Raw genomic sequence first — 21,775 nt, forward strand, 5'->3', positions numbered from 1 at the left:
GGAATGCATAAGGGACTCATGCCGGATTTGTTGGGTTTTGTCCCAGATCCAGGCATTCTTTTCTCACTGCTTTTCTTATGTTTGCTCCCTCTCATGGCTCAAACTGGCTGCGAGTGTTCACAATTGTGAGGGTAGAAGAGCTGGGAAAATGAATAAAGATTCCAAACTCACCTTAGCTCCAGTCCTCAAAATAATTCTCCCCCTTTTCTTTCAAAGCCGGAGACAGAACTGCACCAACCCCCACAAATATCCCTGGCTCAGATGTTTTCCAGCCTGCAGGCTCCAACTCCTCTTCGTCGCCCTTATCACGCTCAGGTAGAAGATTAGAGATGATCTGATTCCATCTCTGGAAACCACACTTCTCTAGATCAAAAGGATACCTACACATCAGGTATAATTTGGGCAGTTGCGAGGCTACAACGTGAAATAGGATTAAAGTGGATCCAAGCAATAAGGCTTGGTCCTCAGCCATCCCAACTTAAAGTGGTTTTTATTCCAAAAAGCTAAAAGGGAAAAGTTTCATGAAATGAATCAGTAGAAATATACTGCTCCAGACTAACCCTTGCAGTCGTAAGATGTTGTGATTGATGGCTCTGCTTAAAAAGGTGTCATTGACAAATTGATGAATGCAGTCAGATCCTTCAGTGTGTTAAGAGAATTTTAACGACCCCTCAGAGGTCAGTACAGATACCTCAGTAACACTCTGCCTTCTTTCCCTACACGCCTCCTCATGCAGAAACCAAGCTGGGACCCTTTCCCATTTACATTCTATTATTCAGATTTTAAAAGAGTGAATTAATGAGTCTTGCTTCGTGATGGGACGCTGTTGTCTGCATAGTTTAATTAGAATAATCTATCTTCATGGGTCAGGACACATGGAGTCCAAGCCTGCTGGAATGTTTCACTGAAAAATGTAATGTAAGGAGCTCCACAGGAGTGAATGGGAGACATGCAGAGGCTTCATAATGACACAGACCACCTCTGGATCAGCCATAGGTCACTTATACAGCACATCGGTCAGTATTATGACAATCCTGTTTGACACAACCAAACTAAGGATTACATCTGCGTTTGTTGTGTTGTGGTTCATTTGTTCTCAAAGGGCTGATATATTCTAGCACCTGTGAGAAAACCGTCAAATTCAACAGCAGTCAAATAGATCCTTTTCACAGCAGTACCTCCATGTGCACAGCCACAGGTTTAATGGACTCCCAGAGGAGTAAAAGCTTAGTTTGTTATGTGACTCTCCTGAGATGGAAAACAAATTGTGTATTATATGTGAATAACAATGAATGATTTTAAAACACGCAAGCTGTGTTTTAGGAAATAACCTTAAGTGCGGCAGATAAAATTGGCAGAACTTGGGACAGGAGACAGTAAGACATAAACTCCTTTGGTGAAATAACCAATTACAGTACTAATGACCTAATTATTATGGATTAAATATTTCGAACACTGTATGCCATTTAAACAAAAATAAGAGAACTGTGCTGCCTTGGTTGTTTTATGTGTGGTGATTGTGCCCTCTGCTTTTTCCATCTTCAAGTTGGTTTTTAACATTAATTACAGTGAATATAATAACCTATTATACTGTAGAGACATGGACGGTACCTTTATTGTGAACTCGATAAAAATAACACAATAACAGCAGCACCATACAAAGCAGAGCTTGTGAAGTTGCAAGTGTCCTTTATTCTTTTCTCAGACACATAGAGCACATAACCCAGAGCACAAGGGGACTAGAGGGTGTATGAGGTGGACCTGTGATGAAGGAGAAACGACCGGTCCAAAGCAACGTTTGGACAGAAATGTTGTCACTCAGGCTTAGCAAAGCAATTCGGTGGAGATTTTTTTTCTTTTGTTTTTTTTGCTGTTGTTGTTTTTGTTTTTTTGTTTGACTTGCAATAACAAATCATACGTGCACTTCTTATTTGCAATATCAAAAAACACATTTCTATAAATCGTTGTTAATGTTGTCGGTGGTGGAGCCTCTCACATCAGCTGGCGGCTCTGACATCAGCCAGCGACAGTGCGTTCTCAGTCCGTGAAGTTTCGTGATGATTTTTTTCCCTCATCCTCTACAGTACAAATCTCCAGCTCTATGTTCACGTGATTCCAGCTGTCAGTGAACACAGATGTCTCTGCAACAGGAGTCGAAGCTACGTTTTGATCGAACGCGGTTCTGCAGCTGACAGAGCACTGAAAATTACAGCAGAAGAAATCACCTCAACTGTAAACAGATAGTAATTACAAATTAATTTGATCCACAACAGTTATATATTATTCATTTCTAAGTTTCCTCATAGTTCTCATGTATACAACACTGGCTTTAAAGTCAACATCTTTGATTTCTTTACATGACATGTAAGAAAAAAGAATGCTACATTAGCTTCGAATAAGATATATGTATATATAGATATATATAAAGCTGAATTACCCTTTGAAACACTCCACAATAACACTTGTCTTTTTGTGAAACCATTGCAGTCCATTTGACCATATCTACCAACACATTCTACAAGGCTCTAAAGTGGAATGGATTCAGTACATGTGAATGTTCGACTCTCAACAGCAGTGTTAAATTTCACGAAAGCAACCAGTTACACCTCCCTGAGATGAAGAACACACTGAAATGAAAGCATGTTACCTAGAGAAAATATTTCTAAGCCTATAACACGGACCACATACAGTCGACTGTATCGGTTGCATTATACAGCAAAAGAAGTTTTTTCATTAGTGGAAATAATATAATAATATCTGTTTAAACGTCATTTTCTGTCTTGGTTTATGGAGTCTAAAATTTGTAGCATTGGGTATCGTTTCTGTTACAATGACAATGCCCTCACTGACGTAACCGCTGAGATCCAGGAGCGCAGTGCAATTACTAGAACAAATTGGGGTAAGAAACCTGAGCAGTCTGATGATTAGTCCGCTTGTCAGCAGTTTAGCCAGATTACCTAAACCACTTCACCTGGAGGTAAAACTGAAGGTGAGCACACCCATGATGTCAGCAATAATCCCTCACTGCACAGAAGAAAAGCTGTGCACCAACAAAGACCAGTAGGTACTACTGTGAGGACGAAGCTCGCAGCTGATTCACATTCCAGCCCTCACCGATGGCCATGAACTTTAGGTAACGACAGGCAGAATGATATATAAGTGGCTAAAATGTGTTTCCTTGGGTTGAGAAGGGCTCAGGATCCTTCTGGATGCCCTTAAGGACTGACGACTGGGAACAAGGATATCTGTGGTACCTTGTTTAGCCTGTTGCCACTGTGACCTGGACCCATGCAAGGAAATGAATGTGCAGTGTGTGGATGGAGCCTGCGTAATAATTCACTGTTGGTTTGCTGTCTGATCAGCTGACTGCTTGTATTTCTTGCCTTGTCAGACCTCTTTTTAGCAATGTTGTGGCATTCCCAGATCTCAGCAATAACTTGGTGAATGCAGTGTTATTATCACTGATAAGAATGTTGCCTAAAACCAAGAAGTTAATAAATCAGAATTATCCTTTGAAAGCTTTAAAAATGATCTTTTCTTCCAGAGTAGATGCACACGCATCATATTAATTCTGCTAGTCTCCCTTTCAGAGCCACAGACAGAAGTAATTTACTGTTCAGTACAGTCCATACAAGTTAATACCATTACAAGGTACAGTAAAAGAATCCCTCCAGCGTCATTATTGCCATCAACCCCTTTAAGCTGCAAGGGGATTTAGCTCCACTGCAAGCATGTATGCAATAAAAGCCTCATAGATGAGTTGCACTGTACAGTACCGTACAGAATCTGGGGGTTAAGAGAACGATCTACTCATACTTAAAGCCCACAATGCTAAGTAATGTATATCCTCTTTTGATTACAAATAAATACAGTACACTCTGTTTCATTCAAGTAAAAGCAAACAGAAAGAGTTAAAAACAATCCTCATATTCTCGAGTCAAAAAGCCACTTACAGTACTGAGCATCCTGTGGAAAATAAAGTAGAATTTAGTCCATGCATTTTTAGAAAGGCTGCCGTGTACCACATCCACTTTAATGCTCTCAGGCTGTCAGTGGATAAAAAACACAGTACACAGCTGCAGTGGAATGTCAAAGCTCAATGATTTGAGAGTGGCCAGCAATGCAGAAAAACTGTTTAAACTGTAGTGTATACCGACAGGTGAGAGTTGATGCAGTGTAGGGTGTTAGAAAAAAAAATCTCTTATTTTCCTCCTTGTCAGGGTGGCCGAAACAGACAGAATGAAAGGCTGGAGAGAGTGAGGGAGAAATTGAAATGATGTGGAGGAGAGCAGAAGCAGGGCAGAGGCAGAAAAAGCAGGGCAAGCTGACCACAGCTTGTCTGACATCAATCCAATAGTTGGTTTTTATCTTCGTCCCACGCTCACTGGACGCATATCTGATTCTTCAGACTGGTGGAGAAAGACAAAGAACAAGACAAGAGAAAGGAGAGGGTCAGGTTTATCAGGAATATACTGAAAAGCTCATATTCCCAGCTAAATCTGCAACAAGCAAACGCTGGCTTTGACCATCATGCCTTCATATTGTATGTTGTGTGCATGTGGTGGTACAGCTTAATGGGAACAATCAGATGATCCACCACATCCATCTGGTCCATCTTTGACCTGTATGACTTGCTGCAGTTGAGTGAGCAGTTGCATTAGATAATCTAGTCAAGCAGTGGGCATGCAACCTGTTTCCTCATCAGGCTTCTCATTTCTTACTCCATCTGATTGCCTTGTAGTGATGTCAACATGTTCCCAGATCACGTCGGTTACTTTGGGGAATAAAATGTTATCATAACAGAAATGATGAAAAAAAACAAACAAACTGCAAAAGTAAGAGCCTAATTGTAATAAAGCAGAATTATCATTTAAATGGTGATGGTTTGTCTAGTGCGTGCAGACATTTGAAAATGCAGCTCAAACTGCAGTTTAAAGAATTCGACCATGACTCAATTTCAGAGATGTCCTGCCAAGAAAAAAAACTATCGCCATGTTAGGAAATGCCCAAAAGGACATGCACCAGTGTGTACATTAAAGTAACATAGCAGGACATTTCATTTCAGCTAACAGATCCCCATTAATCCTCCACACTGGACCTTCAAAAATAGTAGTCACATCAGAAATGGTTTATCTTTGCAACATTGACTCGTAATGCTTTGGTGGCATGTCAGATCAGAATATGCTTATACGTGTTATTCTGGAGGACAGCTGCAATTGTATATTTTGTTAATTATAATTATAATCTATATTTAATTTATGTTGAAATCTTAGTGTTGTTTCAGGGTGATCTGTGTATGGCTCGGCACATCACTGTGAGTCAAAAAATAGGACTTGGATCAATTTCCCAGCTGCAGATGGCGATTGATGTTTTCATATTTGGCCTGCAATGTATTTTAGCTACAAGTGTCTGCATGCAGGGTTAGTCCCTCTCTGATGTGCCCCCAAACAAACACTCACAGGACACTTGTAGGCTGACCTTTAGAAAGCTGACAGCTATTCTGCAAAATGAACAAATTGCTGCAGGTGAGTGGCTGCATTAATTAGTAAAGTATATTGTTCCATTTCTCATGGAAAATAAAATTAAATAACCTCAAGGGAAAAACAAAATCTCCCCCTCCTTTCAAGACTCAATTATAATTGAGTAAAAACCTGAAGTGACTCTTAGTGGGGATTAGTTTTGGCAGTCTTATTCAGAGCAGTGATCCATTATTCTCAAAAGAAAAGACCTCAAGCTTTTTGGATGGATTGAAAAATCCTAATCGTAATTACAATTATACATATCAGCAATATGATATGAGCGTAATCAATAAGGTTAGCACAGCAGCGAGGACAGCAACAGGTTGCTGATTTTCTTTTTCCCTTTATGACAGTTTTATTGCACCATCCCTCTTCTTCTCTCCTGACACCCGATGTCAAAAGGTTGCCCTGTTGTTATGTTATTGAATGAGATGATGATGAGCAGGAACATGTATGGCCTCATCTCTCCTTAGCTAGTAGAACTCACTACTCAATCGCTCAACCCATGGATGACTGTGTCAAGACAAGCCAATGGCTGTTTTATCTCATATACACTATAAACAGTATCACCAGTGCGCCTGTGGTTTAATGGCTCAGACAGAAATAAATGGAGAGGAAACCTGCAGTGTGCCCCAGTGAGGATACACAGTGACAGTGTAACCAGGAACATGACAGCTTGACAGTTGGCATTGTTTTTGCCGCTTTATTTTTACTTCACATAATCAATGCAGTTTCCTCTGTGGGTGAAGTGGGAATTGCATGCTGTCTTCAGGTGAACTAAGCATAATAACCACAGTCTGCTCTGTAAAAGGAACATCCCGCTGTGTGTGTCCCGCAAGGACAAAACAGCTCTGACACAACAAACTGTCACGCTTATTTTACCGGAGAGCTTGATGTGGCAGAACGCACCAGTGCAGCACATTATACCGTCAGACACATACCTATACACACAAGATACTTTGATTTACTGAACTGAACCTAGCTAATAGACTTTCTAACCTTTACCTTTAAGAAAGACGCCATGCAGTTGTCACAAAAATGTAGGTGTTAAGACGCCACAGCATACGAATCCTTCATATGGCTCCAGTACAGAGGCATAAAAAGTGTAATAAACACGGCTTTCAATGCAACTTTATTCACTCTGCACAACTCCCTGCTTTAAACGCAGATGTAACTCAGAGAAAGAAAGTTAATAAAAGTGGTGGAAACTTTGCAATCCTCTTTTTATCTTTCTGTTATCTTAAAAAAAAAATTACTGTACTTTTGCTCCACTTGTCTGACTTTCTGGAAACTAAAGCACTATCACCTTTTTCTTGCTGGAGTGGATTTACATCTGATTATATTTTACTTGTGTGGTTCTTGGCCAGCTTTGTTTTTTCCTTTTAATGTTTTCCATTATTGTGCAGAAATACAAAATAAACCCTATGTTTTTATTGAATGTATTTACTTTGTGACAGTTTAGTTACTGAAACACAATGTAATTACAATTTTTATGATCAAAAAAATTGATCTCTTTTTTTATTATATCGGATTCAAAACTGGGAATTGATAAGAACCAGAAACGCTGCATAGAATCCAACTGGAATCCATGAAGTTCAGATGAAAGGCAGCCCTGCTTTTGTCCCACAGAAAACCATATTTTCAGTTAAATGAAAATCTCACCGACTGTCAAACTATCACAGCAAACAAAAGGCAGGTGCTATGTGTTGTAATCTCAGTTCAGCGTTAAGATGGTGATGCACTGAGTAGGTGCAGTGCTGGGCTCCTGACAAAGCTGTCAGGTTACACAGTGTTTCCATCAGCCTCTGCTCTATCTCCATTCCAGCTGACAGGTATGCACGCTCCACCAACCCTCCTGACTCTACAATAGTTTCCCCTTAATGATGTGAGGAACAGCAACATTTTCTGACTGGATTCAGAGTTTGTATGTATGGAATTTTCAATAATTCATAGATGTGTGGAGAAGCGTAAAAGGTCGTGTGGAAGTCTGTCATAAGGATATACTGGTATGCGTGGTTTATGCGTGTGCATGTTTGGATTGTGCCTGAGAACTCATTCAGGTCTTTGCTTGGACGCTTACAGCTGTGCTAATCAATATTTCACATTAATAGTGGGTCAAATGACTATGCGTACTGTGAAAGGAGTTGCCCATAGTGATGAACCTGAGCTGACCCAACTTGCAGTTCCCCATCTGAGCTTTTGAGTATCGTTCTGCTCATTGTTCAGATTTAACAGCCCACAGTTTGTTTGATTCCCACTGCTTTTATCAACCGAGTTCCCAGTGGCACACTGCATTCACAGAAAAGCTCTGGTAAACCCACTGTACACGACCAGCTCAGCACCAAACAACAGACAGAAAATTAGCATGGCGAGCATAGTGGAGCATTTAGCAGCTAAAGAGCCTGATATTTCCCTCAGGAGTTGGTGGAGAGTAAAAACAGAACCAAAGAGAGAGTGAACATTGGACTCACCAGGTAGATGGAAACACAACTCCAAATGAATATTAATATTCCTCTGTGTTTGCCGGATGTGTAGATACACTTCTGCTTGAGTTTTATCTATGTAAGTCTCTTATCTTGCACTCCTCTCTGTGTATGCAATGTTTCTACAAAGGAAAACTGTCAAATGTCCTTGAGGACACAGACACACATCGATGCATCTTTCTACCCTCACAGTTTGTAAAGTTAAGCTCAGCTGGGGGATACAGGCATATACCTACATGTATACTTAAAGAGCAAAAAAAAAAAACAACTTCAAGTGTAAATCAGGATTTTAACACACACACACACACACACACACACACACACACACACACACACACACACACACACACACACACACACACACACACACACACGATAACAGAAGATTTAATAGGTAGTCTTATGAGCCTACTTACCATAAAAGTCTAAAATCTCTGTGTCACCATCACACATGCACAGATATCTTTCTCTCTCAACATTCTTTATATTGGAAATGAGGTGGGTTAGGGTGATATTAAAATGGACAGGCTTTGAAAGACAGAATGTACAGAGCAAAAATAGTAGAAACAACCTTAAGACGTCATGAAAAAAGGCTTAAAATGGGGAAAAATGCACATTCTGAGAATTACAGTAATGGATTGCTTCCATTATATATTCTGCTTTAATTTGAGGGGCTTTCTGTGTCATTCATCAGTGTGAATGTACAGTCAATCTCACGCTTTACATTGCTGTAAAACCTGTCTTAATTATGGTGCTTTCAGGATTTGGTGGAATCTCTTCTTTTCATAATTCCACAGCAATGTATTTTCCCCTTCAAGGCATCATTACATTTCATCCATTCTCCATCTGACACCACATTCACTTTGACATAACACAGTTGGCATACCCCTGTTAAAACATAGCATGCTTCAAATATGAAGGTCTCAGGAGCAGAGATCAAATCTGTCTAATTTAGCATCTCATTACACCAGTGAGCAATCTTACAGCCGACAGCTGGATCACAAGCCACCTTTATGACCTGTTCTTACATTCATCTTGTTTGTGTAGCTAACATGGCCCGGAGTCGAAGAGGCTGCCTTGTAAACACCGGGTCAGAGGGTTGATCCCTCAGCAGTCACTGTGTTCTACCCTGTTCACCTCTAGTGGGCTCAAAATATCAGATACACTCACCACTAAGCCACAGCAAATAATGTGTTTTCATACTAGTTGGATTTATGTGCGTCTGAAAGTCCCTTGTTGGCTTCGAGCACAGATATGCTCTCTGTGTACTTTCATTTTCATGATAACCAGGACTGTTTGAAATGTAAAAATTATTTGCTGTAAACGGCTGTATTTAAGATTTATGATGGGTGATATAAATGCACACAGACAGAAAATAAATAAAATGAATTGCATTAAAATTCTGAAGGTGTCAAAATTATGACATAAAAATATGATCTAGCTATCTGTGAAATGTGTGTGGTCCAATACCTACAATCCATATTACTTACAAAAGCATTACAACCAGTAAATACAATAAGAAACTATTCACAACAGCAATAGAGGCCTGACTGCAGCCTTTTCATCCACTTAAAGGGAGTGAGATACAAGCAAACCAATGACCATGCAGAGGAAGGGTTACAGCCTAGTGTGTCCTTAAGTAAGCAAATTCAAAGTCAGAAAGAAGAGTCAAAATCTAACTTTACTCGTTTGATGAGCCGATGTAATTGACTCCATATGAAGTCTTGTAATTGCAGAGCAGTTAGAAAGATGGCAGGGATTAATGTTAGAGGAGCCACACGTAAACTGTCTATCTGTGAAGCACTTCACTCCATTAAATTTACGTTGACAGCGCCATGCACATTATGTACTATGATAAACACTGATGTACAGCTTTACAATTGTTATTTGGAATCAATGAGGGTAAGTGTGATTTTATGCTGCATTCACTGGAGACAGGAACTGCCCTTGGCAAACACTTGCTTGTAACAGAAACTGTTTCGCTGTTGACTTCAGCAGAATCTCTTTGCCAGGATGGAGCTTTTCCAGATGCTTTTGTTGATGATGTTCTTTTTTTATGACCACATTTCTCTGTGAAGCAGCCATCCTCACCTCAGTACAGTAAAAACATCCAAGCACAACAGAAGCAAACAATAAATGATCTCTGGATTATTATATGAGGCGATAGACAGACAAACACACGTTGCATCATGTGTTAGCTTGTTCACTTGCGAAAGCGTATAGCATGTATTCTTTAGTTAGCAGTTTCTCTCCCATTTTACTTGAATGCCTCACTTGGTGAAACTGACAAATCCAATCAAACATGCATACAGGCAGACAGACGACTGATCTGCTGATAGGGAGAAGAGGTGCGTGTAAGCCTCTCTTCAACAGTGTCCAGAACGACAGCATTGTGGCAGGTCTGATAGGGTTAATGAACTTTAATACACAGCACTGTAACCGTGCCAGCTCACATTAGAAAGCCAGACGATGACTGGTTGGGTTTAATACCATGCATTTACTGCAGACTGGATACGTCTTATCACTTTCATGGTTGTTTTCATGACTTATCAAACTCAGTGGCACAGCCTTTATGGGCACTTTTGATGTCAACAGAAAGCTTAGTGACGAGCGGTGTTTAATAAAATGATTATCATTTCTTAAGCTACTGGTGCTCGGTGAGAGTGGGAGAGGTATAATGTGTTAACTGGCTTATTCATGGCAGCAGGAATGCTCTGTCACAGCAAATGAAATGTTCACGCTAACAACTCAAGGAAGATTTTAAAGAGTATGACCTGTAGCCAGGTTATTCTCCGCATGTAAAAACACTTGATGCCAGTCAGAAAAACCAAATTCCTATAAGCAAGTCAGACACATTGAATACTTTTGCATGTGTGTGCTGTGACTCTTCACTTTAGCCACCTCTGGGTGACAGAGGAAGCAATGATTATTTATTAAACTCCTCTCCAGCGCAGCATGGTGTCTCACACATTACTAATGAGCACTTTGAATAGATTAATCAGTCATGTGAGAGCACCGAGAAAAACATCTGAAGGCCTTCTCGGTGCGAGCAGCAAGTGTAGATTCAGTTGCCGAACTCAGGAAACAGATTTTTGTCAGAGTATCTGAAATCCTTGCCGCTGTTTGCCTTCCTCTCCATCAAAATGTCAGCGCTCAAATATGCATCCTCCCTAGACTGACAGCAGGACAGGCTTTTAAAGACGCTCGGGGATGATACATGGCCTCAAGCCCAGCCTTTAAATCCTACTGCTCCACACACACAGATTTAAAGTCAAGAGTAAAATTTTTCAAAGCTACTGTATATCAAGGCTCCCAGCTTTCCTCTTAAGGCAAAGAAGGGTCTCATAAGTAATTCACAGTGCAGTCGGTGTAGGTTACACAGCAGCAAGACCCCCAACAGCCCAGAGAAACCACACCACCTAACTGCATCAAGTCCTCCAACATGGCAACTCTGCAACTTATGTATTCTTGTGGCGTGTGACAAATTGTGTCAGCACATTACTCAAGTGAAGCATTTTTCATGCATAATTCATCCTGGAGCCTACATTCCACATGGACATTTTCAAATCCCTTTGAAGTTAATTCCCTCTCCGTGATAAACAGGCCCGCTCGCCTCGGCTGTGTTGCAGCTTATGATTGTCTGTGTCGTCTGTGTTGGGGGAAGTCACCTGTCCGAAACAATTTTACTGTACAGTACTGGAGTGCTGGAGAGATTTACATCTAATAATCCACCATGCAGAAAAGCAGAAAAAAGCCTCCTGAGTACTTTGATGTGTTTGTACATTTAAGGAAAATTCAAGGATAATTTAACATCTGTTACACCACACACACACACACACACACACACACACACACACACACACACACACACACACACACACACACACACACACACACACTATTCTGATGATGAATCACGAACAGCATTGGGCTTGCCAATGATTTTAAAGGGGACAAGTGGGCGTAGGGAGGACAGGTAGTCTCAGTCACAGTGGCTTGCTCTCTTTCAAACCCTGTGCATCTATGCTTTCTATGTGGATATGGACTGGCCCTCTTTGACAGCAAAAGATGATTTTTAATTATAAAACACAGAGCAAAGTGGGAATATGTCATTACCCACCGTTGAATGACAGGGCATTAAATGAACTAAGGTTGGCATCAGTATCAGCAGACTCTGGGGAGAAAGAGAAGAAAGCAGGTGAAGGCACTACCCCCACTTGGAAGTTGACAATTGCCTCCTCTGTAGCCAACTGGGTCCCTGAGTTATCGCTCAGTGCACCAGGGAATTAATCAGTGGCTTGACGATGGGGGAAATGAGGCTGAATAATAAAAGGCATTACGATCCCTCTCTGTGGTGTTGCTTCCTTTGTCCTTTGTCATCCCCAGCCCATGATAATTTTATGCCTGGGGTCTTCTCTTGTCATCAATACCCACCTACCCTGCACACATAAAGTGGTTTGTAAAAATCCCTTCACTGAGCAGCTAATGGGTGCAAGGTGTAGAAATGGCCCAGCCCTTCACAAAGCTCCTGCTGTGCATTGTTGTAAATCACACAGCCATTACATGGGAGATGAGTGCTGAGAAAATATGGGCGCTGAAAATTCCCCCTGCCTCAGCCCAGGCTGTTTTCTGCTTCAGCTCACAATGCACTGTACATGCTCAATATTTAGCCTCCCAGCATCCTCAGAAGCACTGGTGCTCCAAATCATTTCCCACAGCGCTCCACTGATGAGATCATTTCAAAAACACTGTCTCCCCAAGCTGCATTTCTTCTCTTACCATTTTCAATGTGAGATGAAGTTGTTCACTGAAGATTATCATTCAGTAGCTCACGGGAAGAGGATAGTGTCATTTTTCTGGCCAAGCACTTGCAGTTGTCTGCATTATGTGGCTGCATGACAGCAGAAGGCAAGGCAAGAAACAAACTTTACTAGAACTTCCATACTCCAAAATCCTGTAGGTACAAACACTGCATTCAGGTTTCTGGACCCTGCCACTCTGTGATGCTTTATAGGAAAGAAGCAGAGTAGGATTTCACTCCAGTCATTCCCTGTGGGGAGCAAATGTCCATATCTGACATCATCTTCAAAAACAGGTCTCAATTTGTGGGAATACGACATTCTTTCCAGTTGCAGTTTTCTGAAGTACGATTGTAAATCATCTCATCACCACGGCAGAATCAGCGCCATCTTATGAGAACATGGCTAAGAATTATTCCAACAGCATAATCGCCAGCTCCTGGCACGAGCCTCACAGATGCCAAAAGTAATAATTCACTTGGCTGGCCTCATCAATTCATAAGGAACAGATGTAAATACATTGGATTATGAAAGCAGCATGCTGGTTTTTATCACTGACAGTAAGAATTTGACATTTTAACTTAGTCAACACAGATGACAAATTGCCTTTGCACGGTGTGACAGACAGAGGGGAGCTTGGATAGAAAATGAAAAAGAAAAACTCAGTAACCTTCACTTCCATAATCCATAATGTTGATCAATGAGTCTTTTTTCAAAGAGAACATATTTCAGTTCATACAGCCACATAGCGCACAATATACTCCAGCCGCTCCTCATGGTAAAATGCTTAAATTCTGAATTTCTAAAAATACAGTTAAATGTCTCAGTGGGTCTATGCAGAGAAGGGTGTCATATATGGAAAACACACCCCCCAAATCTCAACATTGAATGGATTAGTGCATCAGCTGCACTGTTGATCTGTCTCTTGTCGAGAGGCAGGTAAAAACTCTGCAGTGTAAACCCCACAAATGTCTTTCACTCATTCCCAGTTGTTGCAATTGATCCAGCCAAGATACAGCATAATCTCAATGTGTTAGCATCGAGCTAACAGACAATATGCTAGTTATTTATATGTTAAAATGATTCATGAATCGGAGTGGAGCAAGGAGGTAGTGCGCGTGCCTCACAGCAAGAAGGTTGCCTGTTTGATCCCTGGGCGGGGCCTTTCTGTGCGAAGTTTGCATGTTCTTCCCGTGCATGCGTGGGTTCTCTCCGGGTACCCCGGCTTCCTCCCACAGACCAAAAACATGCTCATTAGGTTAATTGATGACTATAGGCCCCTAGGTGTGAGTGTGAGTGTGAATGGTTGTTTGTCTTGTGTGTTGCCCTGCGATCGACTGGCGACCGGTCCAGGGTGTACCCCGCCTCTCGCCCACTGACAGCTGGGATAGGCTCCAGCCCCCCTACAACCCCCAAAGGGATAGTCGGGTATAGAAAATGGATGGATGGATGGATTCATGAATCAAAAGAATCACAATACTTAAGAGAATCTAATGTTTTTCCCCAAGCAGCCTACTTACTGTACGAGTGACTCATCACCTGAAAGCACCATTACACATGACCAGCATTTGGGTGACTCAAAACCACAAAAGAAGTTTGTCCTCTAAAGGGAAAGCCCCATTTCTCTGTGACATGGGAGTGACCTGTTGCAGTTATGATATATTTGATCTTGAAATGCCAATTTTGACAGAAGAACAGGACAAATAGGACACAGTTTACTCTCCCAAGGATGCCCCAATAGCCATTTTGTTTCCATGTCTAAATAAGCAGCATTCAGTTTCCCAGAAGAGACTGCAGCCTCTCAGCAGCTGTATCAGCCAGTGCAGTCAACAAACGCTTGCAGCTGAACCTTGCTTGCTTTTGAACAGACAGAGTAAATACGTTGGCTGAATCACAATGAGAGGAACTGTCAAGGTTTATTAAAGAGTGTTCTTTAATGCTTTGAAGTTGTGATCATTTGTATGTGCATGTTTTACTTGTTTGAACTAGGTTGAATGGAAGGGAAGAATCATGCTGCTGGTGATGTCGATTTGTGGCAGGCAGGATGGAGCCTCAAGGGGCTGATTGCTCCCCAGGCTAGCCTCTCACATTGACTACCACGCCTGAGAGAACAGTAAAAGAAGACTGTGGAGAGACCTGTCAATGGCACCCAAAGGAATTCTCCATTGCTGGGTTGCTGCAGTGTGGCTGCCAATTATAGTCAATGAGTGGCAATTCACTGAAAAACAACATGCATTCGAGAGACTTTCAGAATTAGAAAGCTGACTGTGTGAAACTACGTTAACAGCACATTAATATTTGTAAAATGGAGAAAAGCAAATTGGATTGTGATAGCACAGCACTGTTGTTTAGCAGCGACCATGAGAGTTTGACATTTCAATGTATTCAACCTCAGCCAGATGACAAATTGCCTCAAGCTACAGTGTGACAGACAGACGACAGCTTCCCATTCTTTGACTGGAGATATAAAAATCAAAATGAACAACTTTGTTTGAAAAGCTCTGTCCCATGCAGAGAGTTGCTGTTTATTTTTAGAAGTGAAAGCACTAACTTTAGCCGATGTGTAACTTTTTTTGTATTCATCATTAGTGAGGACAAAGCTCTGAATAAATATGTCACTGTGTTTGAGTCACAAGCATTTAAAGTGGAAAATATGCTTAGAATACTTGAATTTATGACTGTTTTCATGATAAAAATGGAAGTGAATTCCCCTTTTGGGAGCAAAGAATCTTCTATCCAGCATAACAATATGAATTGTCTTGAGAAGCGAGCCACAGATAACCTGCCAGTAAATTGGGTACAGGGAATGAGCAATGCAGAACAATTGTGAGGAAATGTCATGAGGCTGAGCTGAAGTGGAGAATCCGTATGCTTGCCTCCGTGCTGCCATGGGCCTGTTTCTAAAAGAGGCATGTGTGACATGTAAGTATTGGGTGCTAAAGTGGACAAATGAGAGCCACTTGTTCCTTTTTCTGGCCATGGAGAAGAGACACAAGGCACTGCAGGGGAGAAGCAGGTAGGTATGCATCCAGGCTCTGCCATTACAATATCACATTCTGTTTCATGTCTCTCTGGTGAGCGTGGCGCAAACTAGCACAATAAACACAATAAATCGTGTTGCTCCTGTCAGAGTACAACCAGCTGATTTTAACCTAGCTGAGTACAATATCATTTTACAGCATGTTCTCCTGATGTAGCGAGGACACAGCATGAGTCAGAGTATAGCACCCTGCACATAATCATGTCATGTCCCCAGTCACACCACCATATTGCATTAAAGTGACACCATGAAATGAAACACAGTGCCTTCCTAGTATTTATTTTTAGCTCAGCTAACGCTGTGGCTCTTAGCATGACAAAGTTCTGACAATGGTCTGTCAGAACTGAAACATCCAGAAATATCTTAAAAACCATTTGATGGATTGCCGTGGAACTTTGGACAGACAATGAAGGTTCCCAGAGAGCGAATCCTGCTGATTTTGGTGATCCGCCGATGCTTCCTTTAGTACCATCGTGAGGTTGAAGTTTGTGTTTTGTATTGAAATATCTCAACTCTTTGATGGATTGTCTTGGAATTTGGCTTACATGGTGCCCAAAGGATGAACCGTAATGGCTTTGGTGAAAGCCTGGCTTCTCCTTTAGTACCACAAGCATGTCAAAAATGTCCCTTATCTGGTTAACTATCGCAACGTCAACACTTTGACACATTTTTGATGGACTTAATGAACTGCCAAAGTACATGGCACATCACACTATAGTTTTCACTGCTGCAGACTGTCTGAGTGATCAGGAAAAATCTCTGCCCTCATGCTGTCATGAGTATGTGTTACGATGATGACCAATAGCATTGTGATGGTACACAATATTTGTTTATATCAGGCTGTGAAGGCACACAGTGAAGGCATTTTGACCATACGTTGAAATCCTGTATTCTCCACAGCTGCGTATGATTGCACATCTGCAGAGACAAACACTCCAGTAGAGAAGGACTTGCCATCCTGTCTGTTTTTGTCTTGTTCTGCTATTCACTTATTCAGGTGATGATGCTGTAGTTGACATTTTGTGGTGTGTTTCCACAGACATACCCAACTTCAGCTGAACAATGTCACCACACTTTCAGACTAATGCATCATCCATTTTCATTGTAACTAACCCGGGACAATCACAATGCTTCATACAGTGGATCTAAATGTCACAGGAGGATCCTTCGGCAGTTCATTATAAGGTTACTTCCTGTAAAACAGAGCTGACAGATTTAATGGTTTAGCAATCGTGCTAAAATCACATACAACTATGTGTATGTGCTACTATCACAATATCCTATGGTTGGCGTGTTTGTTTCCATATCACACTGAGGCCACTTGAGAAGGACGGTCTCAGCTGTTTGGTCAGTAGCAGTGTTTGACTGACAGCTTTCACAGCAGCCCAGACTGACTGCACTAACCAGACAAACGCATCAGAGTTTGTTTTGACTGAACATCATCAAACAGCCTCACAGAGGCCCAAGCAAGGCAGCAAGTGCTGTGTGATCAAACAGGTTGGTGATATTTTGAATTCCATTCAAGGCAATGTTTTGCATGAACTGATGAGATACAGCATTCGTAGTATGCACATCAGTCAGAGTGGCTAATTGTTATTAGATGGAGGCAAATTTTCTGGAGGCATTAATAATCTATGACTTACCATTCCCTGAGTATTTTTCCAAATGAGTGGTTTACTGTCACAATACGCCAGAGAGACTTAAAATCTCACATCTAGCTGGTAAGAAATTCTTCACAAAAGTGATTTATCAGGCTTTCTGCTGGCAGGGTCGAGGCATTCAACTTCAACGAGCCAAAAGTGTTTTTCACAAATGAAGGATTCATCTTCACTGTTGTGTGGCTGAAATTATACAGCTCGGTTTTTAACAGTTTTCAAGTGCCCAAAGGTCTGGAAAGCAAACCAGCAGTGAGAAAAACAATACATCTACAGCCGCATTGCTTTTCCACAACAGTAGCCTCAGATGAATATGTGTCAGACTTGCAAGGGTAAGAATACTAAATACAGTATCTTCAGGTATTGACTCTGACCAGCACAGTTATACTGCACAGAGCTTTGGAAACAAACCCGCAACTGCTGTGTGAAATGTGCAACAGATTGCTATCAGCCGTGAAGACACATGTGGCTAATCAGTTTCTGGGGCCAATCAGCATGGTTGGATCTAAAGCCCATTTGTATGCACGTGTGTCTGTGCTCATGCATGTATGATAACACACACACCTAGTGGCCCTGATGGATGGCTATCCTGGGAAGAAGCGATGGCACAATAATTACACTGTCAGCTTGATTTGACCTATTGATAGCAGCCGAGTCTGAATACACTACAGGATTGCTCATAGTAACAAGCAATTTGTCTTGTATCAAGTTTCAAAGTGATACTTTGAGCAAGAAAAAGAGCAATTGAAATTGATTCAATTGGAGAGGAATGTGGAAATGAATTTTTAAGAGGAACGGAGACTGCTAAGGGAACAAGTGTCACTTGCATTCTGGTAACAATTTACAAATATCCAAACACAAAAGACTGTGTTTCACGTTAAAACAAAGTGGCTGAGTCTTGCTAGTTGAGCTCTTACTCCACTATGCTGTAGAAACAAATTTTCTGTCTTTATATCCATGAAATATAATGAATGAATTAATTACAAATTTAAGCTTTATAGTTCTATGGATGTCATTTTTCTGTGTTGCCGTATGATGCAGGAGAACCTTTGGCCGTCCTGGTTAATCCATTTTATGGTAAGGTCATGCATGTTATTAAAGACACATTATTACAAAAAGATACATCAGCACACCTTATTAAAAAGACAAGCTGTGCAGTACTTTTACAACCCGACATGTGGCTTGAAATGCTGAATCACTTTATCTGTTGGACCTTTGTCAGAGAAGCTTGCACATTTGAAATATGGGAGGCCATTGAACCTCGCCATTAATTAGAAAGTAAATGTGTACCAGGAGAGGACTTTGCTTATTTTCCAATGTTTTTGGAACATTAGTCATGAATGTTAGTTGTTATCAGCTCTCTGAACAACATTAGCTAGCTCTGTTACCTGGTGATGCTGGAGGAAGTTCCTGATGTATTATGAGAACTGAAGCGTTCCAACACTCCCACTCATTCCAGTGACGATGTTGTACACTGAACCCAAACACTGGGTGACTGAAATCACTGACACTTGCTTTCAGTTTCAGTTGAGATGACGCATCAAGTTGCACGACTTGTTACTAGCCAGTGTAGATGTACAACAAGAGTTACATATGTAACTCTGTATGCAGCTGTGTGGTGAGCCTTATGCTGCAGAATGGCTGCCATGCACTGCCCAGGCTGGTGCTACACTTTGGTGGTGGTTGAGATGAGCTTCCCCGCTTCACTGAAGTGCTTAGAGCATCACAATGTAATCCATGATTACGGTTCTGTGAAATCTGGGTGGCCCTCACAAGATGTATTTTGGCATTAAAATCAACTAAGATGTCAACAAAAAACTAAAAGTAAACAAAGATTTAGAAAGTACTGCCTGGAAAACCATGGTGGTATCATCCACTGAAGAATGCTTGAGCTTCCCAAGCCTGCTGAAGGCGGTCATGTTCACTGTCAGTGTCAGTTGGCAGTAATCTGAGAGACTACCTGTTGGCTTGTCTGTATGTATCGCATTGTATGTGCTTGGTTGTTGTGAAATATGTGAATATTCAGTCTTGAGTATTTGCTTCTCTTTTCCCCTTAGTTAACACTGACCAGTCACACCAGTCGAGCGTCTCTTGACTTCACTGCTGCACTCAGCACTGAGCTCCTCCTCTCCTCCTTGGCTGGGGACCACAGAAAGGCGCTTGGCTATTTTTGGGTGTACTGTAATGCTCCAACAAAGTCAAAAAAGATAAAAGCTACTTTAGGTTTTTTAGGAAAGAGCAGAGGTGAAAGCACCAGCATGTACAGTGTGTGTGTGTGTGTGTGTGTGTGTGTGTGTGTGTGTGTGGGGGGGGGGGGGGGGGGGGGGGGGGGCTTCTTTATGTAAAGTCCATCAGGTTATACTTTCCTGCTTTGGATGCCAACAGCAAGTCAGCTGGTTTAAGCATCGGGGTTGTTGTACTGATGTAGCTGGCTTGTTAAAGGAGCATCGATCACACTTCTCATTAGTACACCTGTCATGAAGGGGCAATTTGTTCCCCTCCTGAGTCAAAAATTGAATTTCCTCATCACTTCCCTGCCCTTAGTTCATCTTAGCAAAGAGCAGCATCTTGTGCTCTTGTTTCCTGGTTTGGAGTACATCGGTGTGACCCTCTTCATATTGATGTGACATAATCAGACCTACGCACGCACTCAGACACAGACACAATCCAACCTTACCTAACCTGATGCACCATGCAGATGATAACGCGAATGGATAAAGATTTCAGTAAGAGCAGAAATCAACGGACTGTAAAGATGTGAGGATAATTGTGATTGTTCCGACTGCGAATGTGATTTCAAATGTGAAGTCTTTCTCTAAGTTCAATTCAAGGCTTGTATTGGTGGTCTAAACATTGATGAATGCGTTACAGCTTCGTTTAAAGCCAACAACAAACTTATCGTGTTTTCACATGAAAAGAATTAGCTAAAATAATTCACTTGCTTTTCGATGATGTCCTGTGTTCTTTTCCCCCAATGCAATGACTTTAAGCATTAACACATTATGACTGCGCAAAGTCATTACAGTGAACGTGTCCAATTACACATCCAACAGACAAGCAGCAACACTGGCTTTCACTTGGAGTTTTTCGTCCGACCACCCACCAAATTCCAATATTCAAGTTCAGCTCTGAAATACTTCTCATATCAAATTCTTATGCATAAATTTACTGCAGTACAAACACAGTAAAAGTGGTGTTATATTGTGCAGTCTGTTTGGTAAATGGTCACAAGTATTTCATTGTAATAGGACACAGATTATTAACTTTGTGTTAATAATGGGGTTTGATGAGCCTCATTGAACTTTTGCTAATAGCTCTACAGTGTTGGATAGATTCAGAAATCACACAAAATCTTTCACTTTTTAGGGTCTCAGAAAAACACAAAGTGCTTGATAACATGAACAGATGTGGTGACTGAGGACAGACAGTCACTGCTGGCTGCTGATGCTACAGCTGAAGCGGGTGCCAGGCCTGACAGAATGGACTACAGTACAATAAGCATGCTTTAGAAGCATTGAGAAATCATGCTAAGAAAAAATATCACATTGAAGCCATCAATGGCAAAGCTAATGGCTTACTACTGAAAAGACTGTGACAAGAGAAGGTAAAGAAGACAAGGACAGACTGAGGAGTAACTGAAAGCAGAAATTAATTCCTGGCAACACCACTGGCTGCTCTCCCCCAGCTCCTGAGGGAAATATCTGACTCTTTACTGCTAAATTCCCCCCATGTTCACCAGCTAGCCGGTAACTTTTTCTCCCATTTAATACTGGACAAGTAGCCGTGGATGGTTTTTAAAGCTTTTATGCTGAAAACAGCAGCTACCTGCATCCGCAAATGACCATGATGAGAACAATGAAACTGAAACCAACACAGTACAGCTGCATGCTGTAAAACCAACAGAGCTGAAGATGCTAAATGTTCCACAGAGCTGATGGGAACTGGACTATCTGTGGTTTCATCCACACGACCCCTGTTACATTACACTTACTCATTTAGTCCATTGTTAATATAGAAAAAAAATACTGTATTATTAGTGCAGCTATAACTTCTAAGAGTACGATGCTAGTTGTAAACATTTACCAATTTGAATTAACTGGATAAAGACTCACCACTTTGCTTTTTTGAATGGCAAAAAGTCAACACTCCACTCTAAGTTTCCAATATTTAAAATTATGCAGGGTGGTGTTTTTCTTCCACAAAACCGTCTTTGGCTAAGTGTAAATTGCACTGCAGCATGGACATCAGGCAGGAGTGAGGCCAGCAAAGAGCTCTTTTT

General features: G+C 41.3%; 1 protein-coding gene across 1 annotated transcript in view; it reads right to left on the reverse strand.

Moving 5' to 3' along the window:
• Nucleotides 1-1,669: 1,669 nt before the first annotated feature.
• Nucleotides 1,670-21,775, reverse strand: part of zmat4a (zinc finger, matrin-type 4a) — a 118,116-nt gene continuing 98,010 nt past the window's right edge. The window contains exon 7 of the mRNA XM_070965387.1: nucleotides 1,670-4,409. Coding sequence (XP_070821488.1) covers nucleotides 4,382-4,409 — 28 coding nt within the window. The 3' untranslated portion in view covers nucleotides 1,670-4,381. The remainder of the gene's footprint in view (nucleotides 4,410-21,775) is intronic.

This window comes from Chaetodon trifascialis, chromosome 6 (genome assembly GCF_039877785.1).
Source record: "Chaetodon trifascialis isolate fChaTrf1 chromosome 6, fChaTrf1.hap1, whole genome shotgun sequence".
NCBI lineage: Eukaryota > Metazoa > Chordata > Actinopteri > Chaetodontiformes > Chaetodontidae > Chaetodon > Chaetodon trifascialis.